This window comes from Procambarus clarkii, chromosome 1 (assembly GCF_040958095.1).
Source record: "Procambarus clarkii isolate CNS0578487 chromosome 1, FALCON_Pclarkii_2.0, whole genome shotgun sequence".
NCBI classification, from domain to species: domain Eukaryota; kingdom Metazoa; phylum Arthropoda; class Malacostraca; order Decapoda; family Cambaridae; genus Procambarus; species Procambarus clarkii.
Window position 1 is genome coordinate 39,488,823 of NC_091150.1, and position 12,564 is coordinate 39,501,386.

The 12,564-nt window shown below is 44.4% G+C and overlaps 1 protein-coding gene across 13 annotated transcripts in view; it reads left to right on the plus strand.

Moving 5' to 3' along the window:
• qvr (protein quiver) overlaps positions 1-12,564 on the plus strand; it is a 435,902-nt gene that overhangs the window by 286,387 nt on the left and 136,951 nt on the right. For 11 of the 13 annotated variants that reach the window (XM_069337382.1, XM_069337579.1, XM_045765228.2 and 8 more), the window contains exon 2: positions 141-170. In XM_069337382.1, coding sequence (XP_069193483.1) covers positions 141-170 — 30 coding nt within the window. Of the gene's footprint in view, positions 1-140; positions 189-12,564 lie in introns of all 13 variants that reach the window. The other 2 variants (XM_069337633.1, XM_069337924.1) reach the window with 1 other exon arrangement.

Here is a 12,564-nt window from a genome sequence, read left to right on the forward strand (position 1 = left end):
ATAATAATAATAATAATAATAATAATAATAATAATAATTATTTTTCACTGTTATGTGTATTGGTCTTCATCTCACCCTCACACAACTCTGTGTGGCTGTTGTGACTGCTAACTAACGTGTGTATTTTCTCTGTGTTTCAGTGCTGTTGCTCACATGCACCACGGTTCAGGGTGAGGAGGAGTGCAGCAGTGAGTAGAGAGTGCATGTGGCCCTGAGCCTCACCAGCCGCCCCCAAGGGACGTCACACACGCCCGTGAGAGGGAAGTTGACCCTCACATCAAGGGAAAGGAGGGGAAGGGAAGGGTAATTGTGACATTATGAGCGGGGGACCACCGCCGGCACCTTAAACATGGCCTCAGTGGCTGGTTAAAATGTGACCCATCGCCGCTTTCAGTAATTGGCATATTTTCGGTATAAAAAGTCATAATTTCAAACTGCGAATACGTGCAGAGAGCCAAAATTTGGCTCCAAAATATGGCTAAGGCGTCAAAGTGTGTCGCAATAGGAAACGTTGTAGGAGATTAGATAATGCATGAGATCGTCCGTAATAGAAGATTGATATTCCCCTTGTAGGGAACTTACATAGGAACTTGTAGGGAACCCCCCATAGCACTCATATTTATTGCACACCACGTACGTGACACCAGTCCCGGCGTGTGCAGCCTCTTAGTTCGGCCCCCACCAGATAAAAACTTGTATTAAGAACTTGGAAAGATAAAATCATTAACAACGAGGCTCGACCCTAAATTTCGTGGAATTGATTTTGGAGAGAAATGTATTGCGGTGAGCTTAACTATGCCACAAAATAGAAAAAAGACTGGAGACATGACAGAGACATAAAAAATACGCAACGTCATAAACAGGGTGGAAAAAGAGGAAATAGTCGTCATGAATACACCTATATAACAATAAATGTGGATTCTAGAGACAAAGATTAGCCATAGCGATGCGATAAAGATGTTTTTATTTTCAGTTTTGCGTTAAAGGAAAGTTGTGTCAGGACCCTCAGCTGTGGAGTCGGCAAGGTGTAGATTAGTCAACAGTTGGGGGAAGAATGGGCAGTCCGGTGATCGCCTCACGAATGTCCCTCAGTCTCCACTAACGTCAAGTTCCTGTAAGAGCCGCGGGGGGTCTTAATCTGAGCGACTTGCGGTTGATTACTTGCTTAAGGAGGGGGGGGGGTAGGTAAAGGGGGGGTAGTTAAGTGTTATAATGGGTGGTGTGAGACGTGGCGCCTCAGGTGTCCCTTAGGAGTGCTGGCGATGATGGTGTTACTGATATACATCACTCTCTACCTCAGTTGGTTCTGTTCTCGGTGTTCAACATTGCCTCCGGTGAATTCAAAGGTTTACTTGCTTTATGTACAGAGAAAATGTGTTGGTTGATAATTCCAGCAAGGAGTGTGGTTCAGGGGTAGTACATTTGAATTCACTAATGCTATTCACTTATATTACCTAGTGCTAGTTGTGTGTGTGTGTGTGATTAGTGACAAATACTAGTTGTGGCTTGCATCAGTATTGCTAGTGCATGCCTAGTTAAGTGAGGTAACTACTAGCAAGAACACCCTAGAGGAGTAGTTAGCCTCCTTGAGGCTGAATAGCATGAAACGAGACATTGTGGTATTGCATGGTAGTTACTAGAGTTGCCATGGTATGCATGCACAGTTGCCACGTGCATCATGGCGACAAATCTTCCCATAATTATATATGTATTCTAACCCATTAAGTGTGTGAAAGCTTTTCCCCCGAGCCACCAGGCTGTGGTGTGGGAGGTGACCAGTGGGCTCCCTGCCCCCACTGAGTCACTTCATCAGTGGGAGTTTAACTAGTGACTCCCTAACACATCCTGGCTCTTTACCACATCACCCGAAACACAGTGAAAGACAACAGTGGACTCCTTAACACACTGTATCACAGCTGAGAAAGCTGAACCACAGGCTCCTTAACACACTGTATCTCATTACAGAGAGTGAGAGATACGAACAAGTCTCTTTAACACATAATAACACATCAGTATTCAGCTGTTTGCATGGGTTCTATTTCGTATTCTCTTGAGTGTTGTTAATGGTGATATATTCTAAGAAATACGTGAGGGTGTAAATGCAGTATTTTTGGTACAAATGCAGGCGAAGAGTCACAATAACGTGGCTGAAGTATGTTGTCCAGACCACACACTAGAAGGTGAAGGGGCGACGACGTTTCGGTCCGTCCTGGACCATTCTCAAGTCGATTGTGAACGGTCCAGGACGGACCGAAACGTCGTCGTCCATACACCTTTTTGAGTGTCTGGTCTGGTCAACAGAAATGATTAGCTAATCGTTTTTCGTCCTGGTTCCCTATTCCTGCTGGGATGGCTTGGCACTTTTCCCGTGGTAATTCCCTCCCTCCCGCCCAATCGCTGCTGGTTACATGAGTGAGCTATGAGGCCAGGGTGCCCAAGCGTCCAGCACTGGCAGGAGTGTGACTTCCGTGTGTGTCAGTCCAGGCTAGCGGGTCTGGGTTCGAGCCTCTACACCACAGTTACCACCACGTGTCCTTGTGTGGTGGGGGGTCGTTGTTGGTGTTGTGTCGCTATAGGCCGGTGTTGCTGGCCTCTCCTCGCAGCCAGTCATGCTTAGCGTTACCTTGCATCCGGTGTGGCTTGGCTGATCTCGAGAGTCCTCTAGTTATTTCTCAAGATGTCATGTATGTGTGTGTGGATGTGTGCGGATGTCACCTCGTCGTCCGTGTCTGTACGTAGTGGTGAAGTTGGGGTTGAAGTTTTAGTGCGAGTTCTCCGACCGCCGGGGCAAGTTTTGAGACGCTGTGCGCAGCTGCCGGGTTTGTTATCTTGTTATCAGAGTTGGTATTGGTTGTAGAGGAGTTCCTGAGTTGGCATGAATATTCCAGCGCTGGTTTGATGGCCATCTTGTACGGCTGTGTCTTGAAGCGTTCTCGTGTCTCTTGCTTCCCTCTGTACCAGCGACGCGCTACGTTGCTTCTGTCCAGCAGTTGTGACCTGTTTTATGTACAAAATATCCTTCGAAACGTCAATGTTTGACATGTTGTAGATCATGTTTGACATGTTGTAGATCATGTTTGACATGTAGATCATGTTTAAGCGTTTAGCAAGTAGCGTGTGCAGCCCCGCTAGCACTGTGTAATCATAATGTGAAGAGATAATCTATTTCCCTATTATGATTGCTAATCTATTGATTAGCGATCAATAATTGAAATACATACAATAGATTGATAATCTATTGTATATATTTCATCATACAGTGATGGAGATACTGTAACATCTCTCCTGGTTACAATTGATGTGCAGTAGAGAGATAAACAGAGGGAACTGACCCAGAGCCCAGAATACGAGTCAATCAGGTCACAGCCTCGAGCCTATAGCCTATTAGGCACTAAAATGTGTTTACCAAAAATCCCCACCATCAATAGTCCAGAGACAAGGAAGTGCGGCTCACGTTCAGGAATGCTGAGTGGGGCGTTCATTTAACCGTCTGTCATAAGCATCACTGGCAATAGGCTGATCCAGGGCAGACCTGGGAGGTCATTGGTATATAGGCCTAGAGGGCTTGTGAGTTCATGTTTTTTGAGAGAGAGAGAGAATAGGAGCTTGTCATAACATTCTTTGTGGTGAAAAGGTGTCTTTCAAGACACGAAGGATGTGTTAGTGGTGTCATAGGGCCAAGGAGGATTTGCTGTCAATTATACTAGTGGAGAATTCCACCAGTATTACGTTGGATAACGTCCCAGCTGAGAAACATCCCAGCTGAGAAACATCCCAGCTGAGAAACATCCCAGCTGAGAAACATCCCAGCTGAGAAACATCCCGGCTGAGAAACATCCCAGCTGAGAAACATCCCAGCTGAGAAACATCCCAGCTGAGAAACATATTTCAGCACTGTGTCACCACAGACGGGGAGCTGTGACACGGGGAAGCTGAGACGAGCCACAGACGAGGACAACACTGACCTGTCAGTGTGAACTTTATATCCCACTCTTTGGCAGCACTCTAGTAGCTGAAGAGTGTTAGACTTGTGGCCAAGACTGGCGCAGGCTGAGGACAACAGTGCTGGCTACACTGTGGAAGGGTACAGCTGGCTACACTGTGGAAGGGTACAGCTGGCCACACTGTGGAAGGGTACAGCTGGCCACACTGCAGTAGGGTACAGCTGGCCACACTGCAGTAGAGTACAGCTGGCCACACTGTGGAAGGGTACAGCTGGCCACACTGTGGAAGGGTACAGCTGGCCACACTGTGGAAGGGTACAGCTGGCCACACTGTGGAAGGGTACAGCTGGCCACACTGCAGTAGGGTACAGCTGGCCACACTGCAGTAGAGTACAGCTGGCCACACTGCAGTAGGGTACAGCTGGCCACACTGCAGTAGGGTACAGCTGGCCACACTGCAGTAGAGTACAGCTGGCCACACTGCAGTAGGGTACAGCTGGCCACACTGCAGTAGAGTACAGCTGGCCACACTGTGGAAGGGTACAGCTGGCCACACTGCAGTAGGGTACAGCTGGCCACACTGCAGTAGGGTACAGCTGGCCACACTGCAGTAGAGTACAGCTGGCCACACTGCAGTAGGGTACAGCTGGCCACACTGCAGTAGGGTACAGCTGGCCACACTGCAGTAGAGTACAGCTGGCCACACTGCAGTAGAGTACAGCTGGCCACACTGCAGTAGGGTACAGCTGGCCACACAACATGCTGATACAGTAACCTTTAAGATGCAACATTGAAATGAAAAGAAAAGCTGAACAAACAACATATTTTTGCACAGCCAGGATGAGGAGGGGATTCACCCCCCCCCCCCCCATCCACTGGGATAGAGGGATAGATACTGGAAACAGATTTAATAAACTAATTTAAATGCCATAAAAATGCCTTAGGGTCAGAACTCATTGGATATGACAACTTACAGCAGGCCGGAGCGAGGCCCAAGAACTAGCGCCTGACCTCGCCGCGGATCTTCTAATAATGATGACGAAAGTGGCGAAGGGGAATGGCGAGGGGGGTGGCGAAAGGGGGTGGCGAAGGGGGGATGGCGAAGGGGGCGGGGTGGCTAGGCTGTAAAACCCGCCATTTCACAGTGCTTGGAAACTCAGCTTGCAACCGACCTGCGTCTGCCGGCGTCCGCAACGCCTCCCTAGCCCCTGGCTTTGGTTTCTGTCGGCCTCTTGTGTTCGTGATGTTACCTCGTTGCCCTTTGTTAGGAAGTTGATGTTGCGTGTTTTGCTTCGCTTGATTGTGTCTCGTGTTTCGTGGGTGTGTTTGGTGGGTTGCTCTCAGCTGTGGGCGTGGTAATGATGGCGGTAATTAGACTGCCAGTGGATGGTTTCGAATGAGGGACAAACCCCCGCACGGAAATAGAATATTCCATCCTTGTGCTTCCTAAAATAGGTGGCAGCCTATATTCAGCCACTCCCATGGCAATTTGGTGTTGGTGAGGCGGGTTACAGGCCGCAGTGACGCTCAACAGTGACGCTCAGCAGTGACGACTTGAGCCAGAGTTTCAGCTTTAAAGAGAGCGTGATGGTGGTTGGTGGTACACTGCAGAGACTGCTGGCGTTATTGCTGTTGTTACTGGCACTGCTGATGCTGGCACTGCTGCTGTGGCTCCGCTCATGTTGATACTGGTGATGTTGCTCCTGGCACTGGTGCTCCTGGCACTGGTGCTCCTGGCACTGGTGCTGCTGGCACTGGTGCTCATGGCACTGGTGCTCCTGGCACTGGTGCTCCTGGCACTAGTGCTCCTGGCACTGGTGATCCTGGCACTGGTGCTGCTGGCACTGGTGCTCCTGGCACTGGTGCTCCTGGCACTGGTGCTGCTGGCACTGGTGCTCCTGGCACTGGTGCTGCTGGCACTGGTGCTGCTGGCACTGGCGCTCCTGGCACTGGTGCTGCTGGCACTGGTGCTGCTGGCACTCGTGCTCCTGGCACTGGTGCTGCTGGCACTGGTGCTCCTGGCACTGGTGCTCCTGGCACTGGTGCTCCTGGCACTGGTGCTGCTGGCACTGGTGTTCTTGGCACAGTTACTAGCATTGCTTCCTGGCACTGATGAAGCACTGTTGCTCCTTGCGGTGCTGCTGTTGATGGCATTGTGGACACTTGTGCTGCTGCTCCTTGTTGGAACTGCTGTTGCTGGCACTGCTGATCCTGTCCCAGTCTTCCTGTCACTGTCTCTGTCGCTGACACAGCTGCTCTTGGCACTGCTGTAACGTCCCACTGTTTTTGCTGCCGCTCCTTGTAACACTAAGATAACTGTAATCTTTGCCCTGTAACTGCCTGAGCACTGTTGACTGTAATACTGAATGACCCGTTTCACTGCTCGGGATTAATGACCCGTTGCAGAGGTGAGACCCGTCACTGCCTCCACAACTCCACAGGATATCAAAGATATCACCCTCGTGATTAGATATCAAACATTTCGTCCGTTTCATACTATTTGTTGGCCCAATATGACTGTAAAGAGCTTGGTCATTCGTCAGTAGGGAGGGTGAATGGCCTTGTTATCCCATTAACATGTAAACAAGGCAGATTATTAGCACAGACAGATTAGACGGTGCCAAAAAAAAATGGTAAAGATAAAAATAAATGTTTTATTTTAACTTTGAGATAAAATAAGTAAATTTTTTCGTATGGTAGAGACAATATCAAGTTATTGTAACACCTAATACAGTCTATTTCGAAATTAAGGCAATTGATCAATTATGCAATAGTATATTGTAGTTGATGAATATATTGCATAATAAATCAGGCTAGACATCACTATTACCTATCCACTGTGATTCCCATACACCTACACACACATCCTCGTCCCTATCCCTTCCAGCCTATCCCTTAATTGCTACCTTTATACGCCCTTCCTATTTTCTAATGGCCCAATCATCCTTTTTACGGCAGAAACTCTTGGCTTTTCTTAAGTGGTGAGTTGAGAGAGTTTTAGTGAGGTGTTGAGAGCTGGCAGGCCGCTCTTGACGAGTCGCTACAGCAGAGGTGACACGGGAGGTAAACACAAGAGTCGCTCCCGACAACACCTGCTCTCTTAGCTCACACATATCTGAACGTCGTATCATTCTCCAGTTAGGTCGAGTGAAGACAGGTTGATGAGGCGCCGTCACACTGCTGTTGACGGCACCTCTTGATGCTTTTGGCACTGCTAGTCTTGCCTTTGGTGGTCCTGGCACTGGTGGTCCTGGCACTGCTGGTCCTGGCACTGGTGGTCCTGGCACTACTGGTCCTGGCACTGGTGCTCCTGGCACTACTGGTCCTGGCACTGGTGCTCCTGGCACTACTGCTCCTTACACTCCTGCTCCTGGCATTACTGCTCCTTACACAGCTGGTCCTTACACTGCTGGTCCTGGCACTGGTGGTCCTGACACTAGTGGTGCTGGCACTGCTGGTCCTTACACTGCTGGTCCTGGCACTGCTGGAGCCATTGGTTGTTCCAGGGTGTTCCAGGGTGTTCCAGATTGTTCCAAGGTGCTCCAGGGTGTTCCAGGGTGTTCCAGGGTGTTCCAGGTTGTTCCAGGTGGTTCCAGGGTGTTCCAAGGTGTTCCAGGTTGTTCCAGGTTGTTCCAGGTTGTTCCAGGGTGTTCCAAGGTGTTCCAGGTTGTTCCAGGTTGTTCCAGGGTGTTCCAAGGTGTTCCAGGTTGTTCCAGGTTGTTCCAGGGTGTTCCAGGATGTTCCAGGCAGAGTGGTGAAGTTACTGTGTGTGGGTTCCCGTAGTGCTGTTGGCTTCGTTCTTGACTCACAATCGGGGGATATCGTGGATTCGATTCCCAGCCGGGAAGAATATTGTTAGGCATGCTTCCTTTCACCTTATGCCTCTGTTCACCTAGTAGTAATTCACAATTTCTTCAATTATTTAGTGACGGACGACTAATATTCATTCATCTAAATCAAAGTAATTTAGTTGTTTACTTTTGAAAGTGTCTGCAAGACGTGATGTTGTTCGGTTGTTCACATATTTGTTCTCAGGATAACACAAATGTTACAGAAAAAATTCTCAGGATAACACAAATGTTACAGAAAAAATTCTCAGGATAACACAAATGTTACAGAAAAATTCTCAGGATAACACAAATGTTACACAAAATTTCTCAAGATAACACAAATGTCACACAAAAAATCACAGGATAACACAAATATCACACAAAAATTCTCAGGATAACACAAATGTCACACAAAAATTCACAGGATAACACAAATGTCACACAAAAATTCTCAGGATAACACAAAAGTTACACAAAAATTCTCAGGATAACACAAATGTCACACAAAAATGCTCAGGATAACACAAATGTTACACAAAAATTCTCAGGATAACACAAATGTTATACAAAAATTCTCAGGATAACACAAATGTTACACAAAAAATTCTCAGGATAACACAAATGTTACAGAAAAATTCTCAGGATAACACAAATGTTACACAAAATTTCTCAAGATAACACAAATGTCACACAAAAAATCACAGGATAACACTATCCACCAGGCTACGAGGCCTACGATATATATATATATATATATATATATATGTATATATATATATAAATATATACATATATATATATATATATATATATATATATATGTCGGAAAATCCGACACCATTTAATATCATACAGATAATAGCTGCTGTATTACCAACAAGTTACCCATAGAAAACGTAACTTGTAGTGGAATTACCGTCTAAAGAAAACGGGATATCATCACCACATACTATTATAATTCACCAGCTATTCTGCTGGGAATTATTCTTAAATACATTAGTCTTTGGACTTTACCATCATAAAAACATCTTATATAAATTAACTTAATTATCAATATTAAAGTAGAGTAAATGTGACCCTTCTATCACTTTCTGAAATCTGGACAAAGTAGGCCAGGCGTCAGAGTGGGGAAGGAGGGCAGCCATTGTTGTTTATATTGAGACCAGAGGCTCACACGGGAGCAAATTCGGCTCCTGTTAAATTTACTTGGACGTAGTGTTATGGAACCCAAAGGTGTACCATTGTCAACACGCTGTCTACAAATACAAGTTAAGTGTCTATCCGAAACCCGTTTATCATTCATTTATGGCCATTAATGTCAGGATATAGGGTTAGCCGGTTAGAACACGAAATCGCCTCATACTAAAGGTAATTAAGCCAGGTCTTTAATGTTCCATGTACTGTATAGTGTTTTCTCTGATATAGCTTGTCATATATAGGATTCTGGCTTCACAGCTAGCGCACTTTTGACAGGTCAAGACGAGGATGCAAGATTATGTGCACCAGTTACTGGGTGATAGAAGCTACCTCAAAGAGGATAATTTGGTGTCTACACCCTAGTTATACCTGGTGGACTAACCTGCTGTACTATAAGATAAGGAACCTCATCAATGTATGTAGCTATTACTGTAGTTTGATTGGCTGCATATATATAAACTAATAAACCCCCCCTAATGTGTAGAGGATCGATTTGTGAGATTAAGAGATTATTGCAGAAATACAGTCCACTCATTATCATACAAATTGCTATCGAAGTATATAAATTAACGTAAATATAAATTCATATAAATTAAATAAATATAAATCTCACAGGTCGGTTCCCACATTATTTGGACCTTCGGAACCGGAATATTCGGTCCTATGAACCCACATTTGGTCATCTTAGTACCGGATGAACCAGTTATCCAGTGGATTCATTAAATATACTAGTGCAGTGTTATTTAAACAAAGCCAGCCAGTCATAGACAGCGGCGATGCCTCGTGGGAGCTCAGGAGCCTCCCTCAGCCGAGTTCAGCCTTAGTCAGCGGTTTCATGCACACCCACAGATTTGGTGGCGTGTTATTCTGTGAAATGACAGCGCTAATATAGAAACCAGCCAAATTAGTGACTGTGTCTTCGCGAGATTGTTCACGGATTTCGTGGTGTTACATTTCGCGAGAGATTATCTACGAATTTTGTGGACTTTATTTCGCGAGGTCACTAATAATATTTAATACTTCTAGATAATATTAGAAGTTTCATAGAGGCTAATTAAGAGGCTATTATCAATAATTGTGTATATTATTTCTCCAAATAGAGAATTATTTAATATATATTGCACTAGTGTTCACAGTATAATATTTACTAATTGCCAACCCACAACAGGGTAGGATATGACTAGTTGAACTATTATCGTTCATCCTAGTCCCATTATTACCATAGTCAGTTGTACTATATTGATCAACCTAACACCATTAATGAATGGTCCAGACCCTATTTTGGGTGTAATTTTTATCAACTCGAGTTGAGTTGTGCATATAATAATTTACTTATGATCATTACACCTTTGAGTGATTAATTAGTGTCTCTACCATCCTAGGGTGATATAGAAGAGCTAACCTAAAGGTACTTCCAGTGACACTGGTTTATCACTCAAATCATTAGTGTGTATGATTGTATATATATATAATGTGTATTAATTTTAAGTGCTAACCTCTAGTAGAGGTAGGATTATTGCCTAGTGAGTGCATTTTACCCTAGGCTATCATTAGAGTTTGTTCAGTATTATGAGCAGCCCAAGTACAAGTCCCACAAGGCTTCACCAACTAGCCAGTATGGATAATGCACGGAGAATGAAAAGAACCCTTGCAGGTCTTATAGGCCACTTAACAAGACAGATCAAGAAATGTGAAGATTTGTCACAACAATCAACAGTTGATTATGCTGACCTGGAAAGCTATTATCAAGCAGCTGCAGGTAAATTTGAGCAAATCAAATGCCAAATGGCTGTCCTTGTGGGGACAGACTACTACCATCAATTCATTGGTAGCCCTACTAAATATCAGGGCATAACCATGTTAAACTCTGCAGGAGGTAAATTACTCTCAGGCCCAGTATCAAGCCTGAGGAGACCTATGCCTGCAGATAAACAATACCAGTAGAAATCTAAATTTGTCAGCTGATTATATTTCTCCAGTAGCATTATACTAAGGAGATTACAGCTGACTATAGTAACAGAGGTTGATGTTAGTATCATCATTTAAAGCTGAAGATGAGTTCATGAGGCCACAGTGGCAAATCAGTGAACAGTAGCCTAAAACAGCTACAAGTCACTGCGACCAATGTCACTGAACCCACTGCAGTCTCAGAACCATACTTTACTTTAATGATGAGCTATTCAATCTTCTGAATCAATTAACTAAATTAAACCCCAATAAATCTGATGACTGATTTGATACATTTATTATTTAATCAAGATGTATTCCATGGGCCTCAGTGTTTATATATCAGTGACCAGTTATCTGAAGAAACTTCAAGTTATATCTAATGTCACTGATCTCACTGCAGTCCCTGAATCATACTTGACTGTAGTACTTGATCACATTCAGTCTTCTGGGTTAAATAATATGTAATAAGGCTTGAATATTAGCCTTTCAAGAGTTGACAGGGAAATGAAATCGCATTAGACTTCTAACCCCTGCAACTCTAGTACGGGACATCCGTCCTGTACGAACAGACGCACAAATGTGTGATTAATCTAATAATTCGAAGGAGGAGTATCGGTGTTCGTCTGTTCTAAAGAGGACTTCGACCCGTGAGCAGCCCCCTGGGGAATTATGTCGGAAAATCCGACACCATTTAATATCATACAGATAATAGCTGCTGTATTACCAACAAGTTACCCATAGAAAACGTAACTTGTAGTGGAATTACCGTCTAAAGAAAACGGGATATCATCACCACATACTATTATAATTCACCAGCTATTCTGCTGGGAATTATTCTTAAATACATTAGTCTTTGGACTTTACCATCATAAAAACATCTTATATAAATTAACTTAATTATCAATATTAAAGTAGAGTAAATGTGACCCTTCTATCACTTTCTGAAATCTGGACAAAGTAGGCCAGGCGTCAGAGTGGGGAAGGAGGGCAGCCATTGTTGTTTATATTGAGACCAGAGGCTCACACGGGAGCAAATTCGGCTCCTGTTAAATTTACTTGGACGTAGTGTTATGGAACCCAAAGGTGTACCATTGTCAACACGCTGTCTACAAATACAAGTTAAGTGTCTATCCGAAACCCGTTTATCATTCATTTATGGCCATTAATGTCAGGATATAGGGTTAGCCGGTTAGAACACGAAATCGCCTCATACTAAAGGTAATTAAGCCAGGTCTTTAATGTTCCATGTACTGTATAGTGTTTTCTCTGATATAGCTTGTCATATATAGGATTCTGGCTTCACAGCTAGCGCACTTTTGACAGGTCAAGACGAGGATGCAAGATTATGTGCACCAGTTACTGGGTGATAGAAGCTACCTCAAAGAGGATAATTTGGTGTCTACACCCTAGTTATACCTGGTGGACTAACCTGCTGTACTATAAGATAAGGAACCTCATCAATGTATGTAGCTATTACTGTAGTTTGATTGGCTGCATATATATAAACTAATAAACCCCCCCTAATGTGTAGAGGATCGATTTGTGAGATTAAGAGATTATTGCAGAAATACAGTCCACTCATTATCATACAAATTGCTATCGAAGTATATAAATTAACGTAAATATAAATTCATATAAATTAA